The 18140-nt window shown below is 35.1% G+C and overlaps 1 protein-coding gene across 1 annotated transcript; it reads right to left on the bottom strand.

Moving 5' to 3' along the window:
* Positions 1-574: 574 nt before the first annotated feature.
* LOC122743395 (olfactory receptor 2D2-like) lies at positions 575-1510 on the bottom strand. The gene has a single exon (XM_043988328.1). The coding sequence runs from the start codon at positions 1508-1510 to the stop codon at positions 575-577; it is 936 nt and encodes a 311-aa protein (XP_043844263.1).
* Positions 1511-18140: the final 16630 nt, after the last annotated feature.

Raw genomic sequence — 18140 nt, forward strand, 5'->3', positions numbered from 1 at the left:
TCTTTGATAGATGGAGAAATAGTTTCTTCCTTAAGGAAGACCAGTCTGAGGATCAGGGACACAAAAAATAGGTAAATTATCCCAGGTGTCCTCATGGTAAGATGTACCATTGGACTCAGAGGGGAAACTGAGATACAGACAGAACCATCGATCAAATTTATCTTAGTCCCAGGCTCATGGGGAAAATTAATTTGTTCTAAGCAGCAGTCCTTCATTTCTAATCATGTCCTAAATACATGGCTGTCCTCTCTTTGTTGCCAAGAATCTTTATAGTACAACTGGTTTAATACCCCAAAATGTAAAGCAGAATTTCCACAGTCTATGAGAACTCCACTGTAATAATATTCTTCCCATGGAACTTCAGATGAGCATAACTCCACCCACTTCTCCAACATGATAGATGTATCACCTCTCCCCACACCTGAGACATATTACAGGTATTAATTACACAGGTGCACAATACATATGATTTTTCTGTGCCTCAGTTATGAGGAAAAGCCCATTTCTTCCCAGGAGACCATAAAGCAAGCCTTGGAGGTGAGGGGTATTTTCAAATCTAATCCTAGTTAGAGCATCAGAGTTTGCAGAAAAGTCTCTTGATGGCTGCATTCCTGAGAGCTTTCTTTACATCTTTGTTCTTCAGGCTGTAGATGAGGGGGTTAAGCATGGGTGTTATCACTGAATAAAACATTGACACCAGCTTCCCCAGCAACTTAGCAGATTTGGGTGTCATATAAGAGATTATTCCTGACCCATAAAAAAGGATGACTACAAGAAGATGGGAACCACATGTGGAGAATGCTTTAAGTCTCCCTGAAGTTGTTTTCATCCTGACCACAGTCACTATTATAGAGCCATAGGAGACCAGGATCAGGGATACAGGCGCAAGAAGGATCAATACACCCATAAGGAAAATGGCTGTCTCTGCACTGTGGATGTCAGCAGATGCCAGGGCCAGGATTGCTGGGGGTTCACAAAAGAAATGAGCAATCCTATTATCTCCATGGTAAGGGAGCCTTAGTGTAAATGTTGTGTCCACCAAGGACACTAGAATACCACTAGCCCAGCATCCCAAAGCCAGGTGGCCACACAATTTCCCTGTCATGATGAGAGGGTAGTGCATGGGATCACAGATTGCCAAGTATCTGTCATAGGACATCACAGCTAGCAGTGCACACTCTGTACACCCAAAAAGGAGGAAGAGAAGAAGCTGAGCTGCACATCCTATGAAGGAAATATCCTTCTTCCTGGACAGCAAATTGACCAAGGCTTGGGGAACAATGGTGGTAGAAAAGAAGAGGTCAGCTGTAGACAAGTTGCACAGGAAAAAGTACATGGGTGTATGGAGCTGTGAGTCAGTCAGAACCAGCGAGATGAGGAGCAGGTTTCCAAGCACAGTAACCAAGTAGACCACCAGGAACAATACAAAAAGCAACAGTTGAGTCTGAGGGTCATCAGAGAGACCCAAAAGGAGAAATTCTGTAACCCAGGTCTGATTGGTCTGGCTCATGTCCTTTTTGCTTCTTTAGAAAGGAGCCAACAGGAATTTGATGTGCAGATGTAACCTGTAGAATTATAGAATCTAGTATTTGGAGGGGAACTAAGATGTAATCTAGTGTAACCTCCCACCCAACCACCAAGAGGTTCCTTGATAATTGTTCATTGAACACTTTCAGTGTTACTTAGTACACTGTCCCAAAATAAAGACATTCCACTGTTGCACAACTCTTTTAGAAAATATTTCTACCCCACCCCAAAAGAAAATATTTCTATATATTGAGGTGAAATCTTCCACTTGATAATTTCCCACTATTGATGTTAGCTCTATCTTCTAGATCTACAAGATTCATTCATTGAGCACGACCTTTGATAAGTAATGTGCTATCAAATGAAGAGGCTTTTCACTGTTGCGCAGCTCTAATTATTAGATAATATTTCCTCACATACAACTGATATCTCCCATATTGTAATTTCCACCCATTGATCTACCTTCTATCACCTAATCCTGCATAGCCAATATAACCTCTTTCTCACATTATAGCCTGGCAAATATTTTAATATACATTACATGTTTTCCCTCAGACTTTTTCCAGACTGATTGCCACTATTGGCATAGTTCTAGACAAGAAAAAAAGAATTTTAAGGAAACAAGAAATAAAAGTATCACTATTTTCAGATGAAATGATAGCTTCTATAGAGAATCCTAGAGATCAAATTAAAATTAATTGAAACTATTAATAATTTCAATAAAGAAAGACAATATGAAATAAATCCACATAAATCAACAGGTTTGGGGGCTATTAAAACTCAGTAGAATAATTTAGAAAATAAAATTTCATTCACAATAACTGTAAATTATATAAAATATTTTTCGGTTCACCTCTTAAATCACATTCAGAACTTCTATGAATACCATCAAAAACACTTTTTTCCAGAAATAAAGGAAAGCAAATAATTTGGGAGATATTAATTGTTCATCATAAGGCCATGCTAGTATAATAAACAGGATAATACTGACTAAAGTACCTTAATGATTTAGGGCCAGACTGATCAAACTTTCTTTTTCACTTTGTAGAATTAAACAAAATGATAACAAAATTTATCTGGAATAATAAATGGTAAGGAAAAAATTTAGGGAAATAATGAAAAAGTAGCACTTAAGTTCTCTAGCTTCTAGACCTCAACCTATACTATTAAGTTATAATCTTCAAAACTGTTCAATGTAGTACTGGTTTAAAAATAGGAAGCATGGTATAGAGGGTAGAGGAATCAGGAAAATGAGTTTTGAGTCCTACCTCTGATTTATACTGGCTAATGTGATCCTAGACAAATGACTTAACCTCTCAATGCCTGAGGCAATTTTCTATAAATGCAGAGAAGATTCTGATCAGCATTGATAGAAGTTCCTTACTGGGAGCTTCCTATACCAATGAATTTACAAGTCCACTTTTAAAAAAAAAGGTTGATCAGTGGTATAGTTTATAAAAACAAGATTCAGATGCCATCAAATAGGTTCTCTTACCTTGTATTTAATCTCACCACTTTGTAAAAAGTTGTTGACCTACAAGATATTAATCAGCCTGATCAATAACATATGCTTATTGACCAGCAAGATGGTAAATTAGTTATTTTCTCCAAACCTTACTAATTCGTCAACACAACCCTTCCACAAAAAAGGAATTATGCACCAAATGTATAGTAATTATAGCTAAATCCATAAGAGAAATCACTGGGAAGGGAAAGTCATTATTAATTAACACCAGAGAACTTTAATATCCAGAATGTTCACTTAGATCCCTTCACCAACCAGCTTCCATGTATATGTCAGCAGTATATATAAGAAAGCTCTCAGACTTCCTCTATGGTTTGGAATAGCCTGTCTTGGAATGCCCTGGGGATACAATGACACTAACCAAACATCCTTGCCCTTCCTACTCTTTATGAATTGGCATTGATCTATTCAACTGAGTGAGGGAAAGGAGGACAGGGGAAACAACTGAGTAGGGTACCAGTGTTGGTGGATGTTTTGAGCCTGAAGAAGACTAAAACTTATTTGGGGCCGGTCTTGTCTTCCCAGAGTTTATTCAAGGCAGAGAAAGGAAGAAGGGGTGACAATCAATTATCTCCTTCCTAGAGATTATCATTTTAAAAGAAATATTGACCTATGATATAAAAGAAAAAATGGATAGAGATAATCAAAGGATAAAAAAGGATATACAGGGATAAATATTTAAATGGAACTTAAAGAATAAGAAGAAAAGATGCAAGAGCTGAACTGAAGTGCCATGTACAAAATGTCCTGATTCCCTAGAGGTGAATCAGTGCATTTCAAGAAAAGGTATTACAGTGGAAAGATGTATAAATGGGAAGAGATATTATGTATGTACAGGGAAATTAGTCCTCTACCAAGGCCATAGATGAATAGTGAAGAGATGATGATTCCTGTAGTCTGAGAAAGAAGGAATGTTGTGGTATAATGGAAAAGAGGGCAGAGGGGAGGGATCGAGAGATTTGGAAGGAGGAAAAATTTCATGCTTGTGTGAGGAAAAGATCCCATTGAAGAGCATTTCGATGAAGGTGGGGGATATGTAGAAGATGGCACCTCAAAGTAGGTTTCATCTGGGGTAAACTTTAACTGGAGAGATCACTTTCTTTAAAAGAGATTTGCAATTCAACCAGATCCAGGTCCATCTCCAGTCATCCTGATGTATATCTTGCCACTGTGCCCAGATGACTCTGGAGGAGAACATGAGGCTGGTGACTTTGCACAGCCCTCCCTCACTTAAATCCAATTCCCTGCAAGTCATGACATCACCTCCTGATGTCATGATCCTCTTCGAGAATGAAGGACAAACAACAACCTCAAACAGCATTTTACTCTAAGAAAGGGGATATGTGAATTCCTATAGGCACCTTATGTCCAAAATACGTGAGGAGTGAGGCACAGAGCTAGAGACGAAATAGTTCTACCTTTGAGAAGGAAATTGACTATGGTAAGAGCAGGGTTGGGGCAGAGCAGCAAGATTGGGAATGAAAAGAATTTCTACCTTGCAACACTGCCTCAATATATTACAGCTTCCATCATAAATTAATATTTCTAACAGTGAAACAGCAGGAAAAATGGAGGTCATGGAAAGCTCTATAAAAACAATAAAATAGAAATTTGTTTGGGAGTTTAAAGCCAGTGTATCAGAAACTTTTGATGCCAAAAGGGAACCAGAGAGAAGAAAGAAGAAAATAAGGTTATAACTCAAAAACAGGGGGCAGTTAGGTGGCACAGTGGATAAAGCACTTGCCCTGGATTCAGGAGGACCTGAGTTCAAATCTGAGCTCAGACACTTGACACTTACTAGCTGTGTGATCCTGGGCAAGTCACTTAACCCTCATTGCCCCGCCCCCCCCCAAAAAAACTCACAAAGCAGGGGGAAAATCAAGGTATACCAGATGGGTGGGAAGATAAAGAATACAAAACAAAAGAAAAACTTCCTAAAATAAGATTCAATAAAAGAAAATTAATAAAAATAAGCTATAGAGGATGGAGGAAACATTTTGATCATTTAACTGAGTGGGAAAAGAGAAGGGACAAAGAGGGAGAGAAAAAGATACTGGATACATCGAGAGGGGAAATGGATACTTTAAATACATTTTTAAAATTTGCAAAAGGGTTTTTATGAAGGAGTAAAAGAGAGAAAGGGGGAGAATGATAGAGACATACAGAGACAAATATACAGAAATCCCATGGGAATCAATTAGCATAAAGTAGTTTAAGCTTAACTAATCACAAGGATCAATTACTGATGAAAAATACAAGGGTTTTTGGAAAAAGCAATATTAAGGAAGTTAATAGGAAAAAACTCAAGCCTAGAAACTGTAACTTTATTTTTTTGCTTTGTAATAGACATTTTTATTTAAAGTTTTGAATTCCAAATTCTATCCCTCCCTCCCCTCTTCCCTGCCTGAGGTGGTAAGTAATCAGATATAAGTTATACATGTGCAATTATGCAAAACCTTACAATATTAGTAATTTTGTATAAGAAAAGTTAAATAAAAGACAAAATGAAAGAAAGTGAAAAATAGCATGCTTCAGTCTGTGTTCAATCAATATCAGTTCTGTTTTTGGTGGTGGATAGCATGTTTATCATTAGTCCTTTGGGATAGTCTTGGATCATTGTATTGCTGAGAATAGTTGTCATCCACAGTTCTTCATCAAACAATATTGCTGTCACTGTGCACAACTTTCTCTATACATCACTATAAGTCAGTTCATCAAGGTTTTCCAGGCCTTTCTGAAATCATCCTGTTTGTCATTTCTTATAGCACAATATTATTCCATCACAATCATATACCGAACCTTGTTTAGCCATTCCCCAAATGATGGACATTCCTTTGATTTCTAATTCTTAACCACCAGAAAAAGAGCTGCTCTAAATATTTTTGTACAAATAGGTCTTTTTCTCTTTTTGGGGTGTCTTTGGGATATAAACCTAGTAGTCATATTGCTGGATCAAAAGGCATGCACAGTTCCATAACCCTTTGGGCATAATTTCAAATTGCTCTCCAGAAAGGTTGGATCCATTCACAATTTCACCAACAATGGATTAGGGTCCCAGTTTTCCCACATCACCTCCAACATCCAATATTTTCCTTTTATGTCATATTTGCCATTCTGATAGGTGTGATTTAGAGTATTTTTCATATGACAATAGATAGCTTTGATTTCTTTGTCTGAAAACTACCTGTTCATATCTCTTAACCATTTATGAATTGAGGAATGACTTGTATTTTTATAAACTTGACTCAGTTCTCTATATATTTGATAGTGATACTTGTTGCAATAATTCTTTTCCAGTTTTCTGCTTTCCTTATAATTTTGGTTACATTGGTTTTATTTGTGCAAAAGCTTTTTAATTTTAAATAATCAAAATTATCTGTTTTATATTTTAATAATGCTCTCTATATATTCTTTAGTCTTAAATTCTCCCTCTGTCCATAAATCTGACAGATAAATGATTCCCTGTTCTCTTAATTTGCTTATGGTATCACCCTTTATGTGTAAATAATGTACACATTTTGACCTTATTTTAGTATATAGTATGAGATATTGGGTAGCTTCTGCTATACTGTTTTCCAGTTTTCCCAACAATTTTTGTAAAGTAATAAGTTTTTGTTCCAAAAGCTTATATCTTTGGGTTTATCATATATTAGATTACTATAGTCATTTACTGTAGAGTAATGCATGCCTATTCTATTCCACTGATCCACCCCTCTATTTCTTAGCCAGTACCAGATTATTTTGATAATTACTGCTTTATAATACAGTTTGAGATGTGGTAGGGCTAGACTACCTTCTTTTGTATTTTTCCATTGATTCCCTTGATATCCTTGAGCTTTTGTTTTTCTAGGTAAATTTTGTTATTATTTTTTCTAGATCTATAAAATATTTTTGATAGTTTGATTGGTATGGCACTAAATAAATAGATTAATTTAGGTAGGATTGTCATTTTTATTATATTGGCTTGGCCTACTGTGATAAAATAATGGGATTTAGCAGATACTCAAAGGCCCACCTGGAGATTAATCTAAACTGATTGAATTAAGTGAGAGTGATTGACTGCTGATTAGCCTACTTCAAGTTAACTAGATTGTAAACACACATGGCTAGCCCTTAAGAAGGTATTGTTCTCAGAAGCTAACTCAACTTGAGACCACCTTCAAGTCCAGTGATCCAATGGATTTGGATGACGCTAACCAATCATCTTGAAGCAGTGTGTAAGGACTGCCTCTGCTCTGGACCTATAAAAAGTTTCCACTCTCAGTTTGAGGAGAGTTCATGATTGAAGCAGGCTCATGGAGGAGGACTTGAGGAAGAACCCAATCAGGCTGGAACTCTAGGCTAGATAGTCCTTTTCTTAACTTTCTGAATTCCACGTGAATACCTGGTATGCTTTAATAAATGTTTATTTCCCAAAGACCAGTGCTAAAGCTTCTAGTTTAAGGCGACCACACATTTAGATTTTAAACATCACACTACCCATGAGCAATTAATGTTTTTCCAGTTGTTTAGATCTGACTTTATTTGTGTGAAAAGTGTTTTATAGTTGTATTCATGTTGTTCCTTCATTTGTCTCATCGGGTAGAATCCCAAGTATTTTACATTGTCCACAGTTATTTTAAATGGGATTTCTCTTTATAGCAATTGTTGTTGGACTTTGTTGGTAATATATAGAAATGGTGACAATTTATGTCGGGGGGGGGGGGGGCGGGGTTGTATCCTGCAACTTTGCTAAAGTTGTTAATGATTTCAAGTAGTTTTTAGTTGCTTCACTAGGAATTTCTAAGTATAACATATCATCTGCAAAGTGATAGTTTTGTTTCCTCATTGCCTATTCTAATTCCTTTATTTTTTTCTTCTTTTATTGCTATAAATAACATTTCTAGTACAATATTAAATAATAGAGGTGATGAGAATCATCCTTGCTTCACTCCTAATAGTATTGGGAAGGCTTCTAGCTAATCCCCATTACAGATTATGCTCGTTGATGGTTTTAGATAAATATTAATTATCATTTTAAGGTAATCTACATTTATTCCTATGCTCTAAAGTGCTTTTAATATGGAAGGGTGCTGTATTTTGTCAAAGGATTTTTCTCCATCTGTTAAGATAATTATATGATTTCTGTTGGTTTTTTATTGATATGGTCAATTATGCTGACAGTTTTTTCCTAATACAGAATCAGCCCTGCATTCCTAGTATAAATCCCACCTAATCATAATATGTGATTCTTGTGATATATTGCTGTAATCTCTTTGCTAGTATTTCATTTAAAATTTTTGCATCAATACTCATTAGGGAAATTGGTCTATAATTTTGCAACTATAATTTTAAATGAAATAAATAATTTAATAAAATGAGAGTGACAGAATGAATAAGAAAACAGCAAACTTGATAATCTATAATATATAAGGAACCCATCTAAAAATATATAAATATAGAATTAACATGAGAAGCTAGAACAAAATTTATCATGTATTAGATGAATTCAGAAAAGTAAGAATCTCAGTCATGCTGTCGGATAAAAGCTCACAATATCAATAGAAATAATCAAGGAAACTGGATTATATTTAAAGGAACTACAGGCAACAAATCAATATTAATACTCAACACATATGCACCAAATAGTTAAGCAACAGAATTCATAATGGAAAAGTTAACTAAATTACAAAAAGATAAAAGTAGTAATGCAATAATTGGCAAACATTTCAATGTTTCTTCCTTGAAGTTATACAAATCTAACAGGAGGATAAATAGAAAGGGAAATTTTAAAATGAACAAAATATTAGGGAATTTAGATATGTATGAAAGATTTATGACATCTTCCCAATTGAAATATTAAAGAATGTATCTATTTTATAGCACCATGTGGTGCCTGTACAAAAGTAGACCATTGCTATGACACAGAAAGATCATAAATAAATATAAAAAGCCGGAATATTAAAAATATTATTTACAAACTATAGTGGAATAAAAATAGTAACTACTACAGAGAATACAAGCAAAAGATACAGACCTAAATGAAGAAATTATATCCCGATTAATGAATGGTTCAAAGAATAAATCATACAATTAATAAATATGTAAAAAATGATAATGATGAGAAAATATGTCAAAACTTCTGGAATGCAGCTAAAATAGTCCTCAGTGGAAAAAAATCCATATACATAAATACATGTATACATATGTTTACACATATATGTACCAGAGACATATATTAACAAAATAGAAAATGAAACCCTATTATGTTTTCTTGCTCATTTGTTGTTTACTCATTTTTCAGTAGTGCTGACTCTCCATGATTCCATTTAGGCTTTCCTTGGGAAAAATACTGGAATACTTTGGCATTTCCTTCTCCAGCTCATTTTACAGAGAAGTAAACTGAGACAGTGTTAAGTGACTTGCTGAAGGTCACACAGTTAATATGTTTCTGAGGCCAGATTTGAACTCTGGGAGAGTCTTTCTGACTCCAGGCCTGGCACTCTATCCATTGTATCCCCTAGGGGCCCTCTATCTCTTTCTTGCTCACTACTTTCACCTTATTTTTACATGTAGCTAACCTATTTTTTGTGCTCAGCTCTACTTCTTCTGTTAGAACAAATATTTGTTCTAACAAATATTTGTTCTAACAAATAAAATTTCACATATTAATATGGAGGATTAATGTTTTATGTAAGTCAAAGCATCCACTAGAGACAAGAACAATTTGATTTATAAGATTAAAGTAAAGATGCATAAGATATAATGAGTAAATGTTTTTCAGAGTTTTGGTTTGAAGAAAACACTAGACAATCCTTCAGAATTTACACACACACACTTATTTCCCTTTAGTATTTGAACCACTGTTTCTTATAATTGTTCATTTGTGATTTTTGGCCGAGATGACTACATAGAGGCAGTACTTCCAGCTCCTGCATGTCTATTCCAGCAAAAAGCTGAAATTTCCATCAGATCAAATAATGAGCTAGAAATACATAAGAAACAAGAATAAATTATGTTGCCACAGAACAACACACACACACACACACACACACACACACACACATCAAAGTTCCACAGGCAATAATAAAGGGGTTTCCAAAATGCAGGTACCAGTTCAGGCAATCAAACCCCTAGTCTCTCAGCACAATCAGACACACAAGAGACACCTATCTCCACAGGCAAAGAGTGAAGGATATGTCTCCACAGGCAAAAAGTGAAAGATGCCTGAGGAAAATACCAGAAATGTCATAAATCCCTGGGGTGGTCAGGAAGCCCCAAGGTGGAAACCCTAGAAGCCTCAAACTATTCCTTTGACTAACCAAATACTCTGGGGACTCTGGGGTCCTTAGTACTGTCCTGAGATGCCTTAGTGGGTCTTGAAGATCCAGCATTGTGAACTTCAAAAATCCAAGTGACTTAGACCCAGGAGACAGAGATCAATACTAGAAGCCAAGGGACATAGGGTGAGACTGAAAAGGACCAAAAACCCCTCCCAAAAGCACAGCTAAGGGTGGAGCCTAAACATGGTGCACACCTACTTTAGAAACTAAAGCAAGAAAGACAAATAATCCAAAGATATCAATTAGTATAAAATTATTATAAATCTAGAAATCCTCCAGAAGAGAATAACTCTATAATAATTGTGATAAGGGATTCAAAGGAAAAATGTATTTTCTAATAAGGATTAGATAAATACCTAGAAAAAATAGAGTAAGAGATGAAAATGAAATTAAAGTTCTGGAAGAAAGAATTGGAAAAATAACAAATAGTTTAGAGCAGAAAGTGATAAATATTACCCAGGTTACTCTTTGAAAATTATAATAAGGGGGGACAGCTAGGTGGCACAGTGGATAAAGCACTGGCCCTGGATTCAGGAGGACCTGAGTTCAAATCCGACCTCAGACACTTGGCACTAGCTGTGTGACCCTAGGCAAGTCATTTAACCCTCATTGTCCCATGAAAAAAGAAAAAAAATATATAATAAGGCAAACAAAAATTAACGATATCATGAGACAGCAAGAAATATTGGGAAAAGGTGTAAAGGTAGAAAATAGAAGAAAACATAAAATATGAGATGTAAAAAATTGACCTGGACAACAAGTCTAGGAAAGATCATTTAAGAGTCATTGGAATTCATTGGACATTGGAGTACAGAACTATAATCCCTGCTACTAGAGGGAGGGTAAAGCTGGTGGATCACTTGACCTCAGGAATTTTGAGCTCCATTAGGGCAAATACTGATTGTGTGTCCAAACTAAGACTAGTACCAATATGATGAAATCCCAGAAGTAGGAGGTCATTAGGTGGCTTAATAAGGGGTGAACCAGCCTAAGTTGAAAATCTAGTAGGTTAAAGTTTCAATGGTAATCAATAGTTGTATTAGGCTAATAAGTAGCTGTTGTACTTCTAGTCTAGGTGAGATAGGAACAATAAGTTTAAAAAAAACAATCAGCATACCCCAGGGAAATCATGAAGAAGAAAAAAAACCTGAACACTTTTTCTAGAAATCATAAAGAGAAACTGTCCAGGAAACAGAGGGACAAGTAAAGATAAAAAGAATATATTAATCATCTACCAAAAGAAATCTCAAAAGGAGAATCTCAGGAACATCATAACCAAAAATCCAGAGTTTCCAAATCAAAGAATAAAAATACTGTAGACATATCTAGAAGCAAGTCATGTCAAGGAATCACTGTATAACAGAAAACCTGTCAGTTTCTTCTATAAATAAGAGAAGATCTTGGAATAAATATTCCAAAACACACAAAAAAATGGGCTTAAAACCAAAAATAACTTACCCTGAACAGCTGAATATAATCCTAAGGAGGTGTAGTGGGGAAAAGACTTCTAATAAAATAGAAAACTTTCAAAATTTTTTGATGACAATATCAGAGCTGAGTAGAGACTTTGAAATATAAGCAAGTCTTCAGAGAAACCTAGGAAGATGAATTTATTTGACCAGTTGGAAGACAACATATGATAATAATATAATAATAACATTCTAATGGGAGAGAAAAAACAACTATACCTTTAAAAAGTCCTAAAATAATCTTAAAATAATATGCTAATTAAGAAAAACAAAGGTCCTGGTGTGTATTTATTGTTTCTATTTTCAGGGTTTGAAGAGGACAAAGAGGAAGGAGTTAAAAAGGAAGAATTCACCAGAGTAGAAATGAGAAAGGAGGTGGGGCTTGCTATTTCTCATAATTGGTGCATGTGAGAATAATATGCAAGTGTTTAGAAAAGGACAGGGAGTAAGCTTCTGAAATGAAGTTGAATACATACAAAACAAGTTTTGTGTAGATATGCAGCAAATTTAACAGGAAAACAAGTAGTTATGTGAGGGCATTTAGAGGGAGAATAATAGGAGAGAAACAAGTTGCAAGCAAAACAAATATCCTGAAAATAAAATTGGGGACTAGCTGCACAAAGTAAAGATAACTGTAATGTAATATTATCATTCCATAAGAAATGAAGAAAGAGACAATTTCAGAGAAATCTGGAAAGTGAGCAGAACTAGAACAATTCATACAATGACAAAAACATTGTAAAGAAAAACAGTTTTGAAAGCCTTAAGAACTCTCATCAATGCAATGAACTACCATGTTTTCAGAGGATTTATAATAAAGCACATTATCCCATTCCTGACAGAGAGGTGTTAGACTCTAGTTACACAAAGAAAAGCAGTTTTTAAAAAATTGGCCATTACTTAGGTTTGCTTTAATTGACTATGATTATTTATTACAAGGGATTTTTTTTCTTTCTCTCAGTTTTAAATTTTGAGTTGGAAACTGAGAGGAAGAAGGAGTTAATAATGATGATGCCAAAAATGTCTTTGAAATATGTTTAAAATAAACATTTTTATTTAAACTTTTGAGTTCCAAATTCTATTCCTCCCTCCCTCCCCTTCCTTCTCCCTGAGGCTGTAAGCAATCAGATATGGTTTATAAATGTGCAATTATATAAAATATCACTATATTAGTCATTTTCTATAAGAAAACTTGAATAAAAGGAAAAATGAAAGAAATAAAACAAAAATTAGCATTTTTCAGTCTGTGTTCGATCAATATCAGTTCTTTCTTTGGAGGTGGATAGTATGTTTAATCATTAGTCCTTTGGAATTATCTTAGATCATTGCATTGCTGAGGATTAGTTAAGTCATTCACAGTTCTTCATTGAACAATTGAAATTGTTTTTAATATTGAAATATTGAAATATTTTAAATGCACAGAAGAGAACAGAAAGCTCAAAAGGAAACACAAATAAAAAGACAATTTTGAAAGTAATGAATGGAATTTATTATATTTTTTAAAAACAAGTTGCATGAAATGGAGATTTATTGTTCCATATACAATCCTCTTTTTGTGTTCTGCTCTATCTATGGAAATGCTCTCCTTGAATTCACAATTATTTTTTTAAAAAAGAAAAACTGATTTCCTTATATTGTATCTGTTTTACTTTTGTAAATATCTACTAGATTTTTGTTTGGGGTTTTTTGTGTGTGTGCTTTGTTTTGTTTTGTTTTTTGGTGAGGCAATGGGGGTTAAGTGACTTGTCCAGGGTCACACAGCTAGTAAGTGTCAAATGTCTGGGAGCAGATTTGAACTCAGGTCCTCCTGAATCCAGGACCAGTGCTTTATCCACTGCGCCACCTAGCTGCCCCCTCTACTAGATTTTAAGATGGAGATAAGGGACTGCCTCTGTATAGATAACAATCTGTCTAGTATAAAACCAAGCACTCAGCAATTTCTCAAATTATGACTTCTTAATTCCCTAATAACTCTAAGATTCTATGATTCCTGGAAGACCTTAACTAATTCATCATAGCTTATTTGATTAACATTCTGATTTTTGCCCTTCAGTAACATGTCCTAGCACTTGTTTGGCTCATCCACTATGGTTTATACTGCAAATGTAGAAATTCTACCTAATGGCATATCAATGGGACATAAGTTCCAAGAAGAAAGGGACTATATTATTTTTCTGTCTTTATTTTCAGCACCTAGCACAGTACCTGACACATGGTAAGTATTTAATAAATACTTGTTGAATGTTTAAAATACAAGGTAGAGTTTGGGACATTTGTATTTAGATGAATCTACCCTAACTTGAAACCATTCCAACTAAGGGATGATTGTGAGGTCAAAGTCTTGAGTCCCTTCCCATTTCTACTGGCAGTTTATTTCATATTAATCTTGGCTCATGGAATCTCATTTACCTCTTGAAGAAGAAGACCAATATACCAATGGAGAGGCAAACAGGAAGGACACTGGCTCTAAATAGTGCATTTGTAACAGCCCTAATTTTATTACAACTGGTTTCAAGTTTCTTTTCTATAAAAAGACTGATGCTTCTGCAATAGTTACTGAATCTGTATTCACATACCACCTGTTATGGAAGTAGAAGAGAATGGATCCAAAGACTCTTCACCCAGTGGTGGTATATTCCTGACATCAGCTTAAAGTGATGGAAAGAATTGTAATATTGTGGATCGAGAATATACAGCAATCCAGATAGCTTTGGGAACCTGACCCTATTGCCTGGATAAGGTTCATCATTGACCAACAATTTTCTGAGACCATTTCTTTCCTGTAATTCATGTTCATAACAGTTTTAATGGCATCCTGCACAAATACCCTGAATATACACATAATCTGTCTTTGGCTATGCACACAGAAAAGAATGTTTAAAAATACTATAAAATAAGCAGTTTACCCAAATTACCAATTTTCAGGATCTCCTTTGATTTTGATCATGAAAGAACTCGGGGGAGGAATAAAAAAGGTGTCTTGGCAAGAAGGAGGAATCCATAGAAAATGGGGAAGCAGGCAGCACAGGAGATGCCATGCCGGTCGGTAGGTGAGATGGGGACAGGTTGCCCTTTGGGGCAACTTGTTGAAAATTGAAACTGAAGAAGGAATGGCAAAGCTATGCTTTACAGAGTGAGTGAGAAGAAAAAATGATGAACCCACTCTCCTTCTTTCTTTTCCCTCTTCCTCTAGTAGAAAGAAAAGCTAGTTTCTATAGCGAAGGCCTTCACTACAACTCCTACTGTCCATTAAAGTTGTTTTAAAAAGTCAGATGAAGCTCTAGGAACATTGCTATTTCCCTGAATGTGCACTTTTCACTTTGAAGCCTTTAAAATATGGTAATACTTGTTTACCAATAAAACTTGGGCTATTTGTTGTATTTTAGTTAATCTCCATAGGTAAAATTAAGAGATGAGACTGAGGATTTTCTTTTTAAGAGATGAGAGATATATTTGTTAAAGTTGGTTTGGAGACTTGGAGTCAAACAGAGCTGGAGAGAAGCAGAAATCAAAGCCAGTCTTATATTTCAAGTCACCAAACCAGAATTACTAGAGACCAAAGATGTCCTAGATCTAGTTTCTCCTTTTGCAGAAGAAATCACTAACTCCAGCGGTCTTCTAAGAATGAAAAGCTATTTTCAGTCTGAGAGGATTTAGGAGAGTTGTCCCTTTTGAAAGATTCCTCTAAGCACTTGCAAAGAAACATTACTAAGATAAGAGAAGGGGACAAAGACCCTTTCAAGCATGGTAGCCTTGAAGGACGGCTTCAATTGAGCATGCTTAGTTGGCAAAGTGATCCTACCATAGTAGTTGTCAGACTTTAGCTATCAGTAGATAAAATCATTCTTTAGTTCTTCCTGACAAATAATTCCATTGAGAAATTATGTTTCTGCCTTGATCTTTGTAAGTGCCTCCTCAACGTTACATGGATGAGGCTGAAACCAATATAAAATATTTCTGTCCATTTTGTTTTCTATTCAATGATATTTGACTGTTTAAGTTGGTGAGCAAGACACACATTAATTTCAGGGTTTTACAGAAGATCAAATTAGATAATGGTTGTGAAAATTCTTTGTAATCTCCAAGATGTTTTACAAATGCAAATATGTCATTCCTCAGAATTATAAAAACAAAACTCTCAAAATACCCAGTCTTTCTATGCTTCTTCTACTCCTCACTTTTCCTCCTACCTTCCCTGATCTTCACTCAGTATAGCAATATTGCTGTCACAAACCAAAAGCACTTTCTGATAGGTCAGTGAAAGGAACTGCCTGACCCAATGGCTTCCTTGCTCCTTCTTTTCTAAGCTCAAAAGGAGGTCATGCACACACTAAAATCTCCTTTTTTTCCCTAACATTCACTATCACAGAACAATTCATATAGAAGAAAATGGCTTTCATACATGTGCGTGCGCGCGCGCGCACACACACACGCACACGCACACGCACACCCGCTTCTTCTTCTTTAACTCCCTTCATCCTTCCTCTTTTTTCCTTCACTCTCTTTGCTCTTTATATTTGTGAGTGAAAAAAAAAATCACTAATTTTAAGAACAACATAGTGGTGTCAGCTAAATCAAGGATAAGAAAGGATATTTCATTTTGAATTAAAATTAGACGGAATGAAGAATCAATGCCATTAACATTCAACGCCCTCAAAAGTTCCCTTCAGCAAATCTCTCCAGAAGCTCCACAAATATCTGTTACTTATACATCCTTCTCTAATAAATTCTATGTATCCTCAAGCATGAGCATTCAAAAGAAAATAGAATTTCTTTAATCAAAATAAAATTTAGTTTTATTTCTAATCTCAAATGTATCATATTTAAATAAACTTTTAAAGATTCATCTGGCAGCATAATTAACTATTGCAATATTGTTTCTATGAGCTAGTGAGATCTGCATTTCAAATCACTGATTTATAAATGAATTTTTAAAAGAAAATATATTTATGAATTAGGAATTGTCTGCATAGAAAATGTTACCTATTTAGGTGAAATCGAGGGCAATTTGTGGTCTTTCCAGTGTAAATATGTTTGGTTTTGTTGAGTTATCAACAGAGAGTGAGAAGAATCAACAATGTGAATAAGATTGGGAGGGTCAATAGCATGTTTAGTTGCCATGAAAGAACATACTTTTTTGGAAATTTGAGTACAATACTTATGTGAATGCTATTAATTATCAATGAATTTTATGTTTGTTAAAGCAGATGCCTGACGATCTTCACTTGGAAAGTGAAGGCATTATTTGTGACTACTTGAAATTAATTAATTAATCAATTTTCTTTACATATATTTTAATGTCTAAAAATAAGCCTGGTGGCACCCCAAATTACTTATCTTTATGATATTTGACTTTACTGATGTTTTACCATATTATAAAAATAATTCTTCTTGGAAAGCAAATGGGAGGTGGAAAGGATGAGATATTTGTAGGGAAAGTGCCTTGGAGTTAGTATTCTTGGGTTCTACTTCTAGCTTTGCCTTGGATTTGTTCCCTCTCTGCTTTACTTCTCATCATCCTACCTCCCTACTTCTTCCATCAAGCTACCTAGCTCAGTTTGATTAGATGCAAAATTCTGAAGGGACCAGAAAGATCCAGAAGAAGTTAACACCCCAAATTTTCCTATCTCTTTGCTATAATGGAAGCATAGAACAGAGCAAACCCATAGAATCTCAGAGTTTGGAGCAACCTCAAAGTGCATCAATTCCAACCCACACCTGAGCAGAAATTCTATCTTCATAATACCCAATAAATTCTTAGGTATCCAGTGCTGGAGATGTTACTACTTCCCAAGGCAGCTGTTTCCACTTCTAGATACATCCAATTGTCAGAAAGTTTTTTACTTAGATGATAATACAAATCTGCTTCTCTGCAACTTTCACCCAGACCTCCTATTTTGCTACCTTGACAGGACTATTCATACTCCTCCTCATATTCCAAGTCATCTCCAATCAAAATAGTCATAGATCCTTAAAATAGGTTTCATGGCATGGTTTTAAGTCCACTCACTATCCTGGTCACTGTTCTCTAGAAATACTCCACTTTGTCAATGTGCTTCCTAAAAGATCTGATATCCAGAGCTGAAGTGATCAGGAAAAAAAAGAGCACTACAATAGAAGTATAATTTTTGTTGCTTTGGGCTCTGCATTTGTAAGTTCACATTTACTATTTAGCTATGTCATATTATTGAGTAATGTTGAACTTGCAAATGCAAACTAAAACCCCTAGGTATTTTTAAATGAACATTGCTTTACCTATGTCTACTTGTGCATCAATATCAAGCATCTATCCCTACT

This window comes from Dromiciops gliroides, chromosome 2, assembly GCF_019393635.1.
Source record: "Dromiciops gliroides isolate mDroGli1 chromosome 2, mDroGli1.pri, whole genome shotgun sequence".
Lineage (NCBI taxonomy): Eukaryota > Metazoa > Chordata > Mammalia > Microbiotheria > Microbiotheriidae > Dromiciops > Dromiciops gliroides.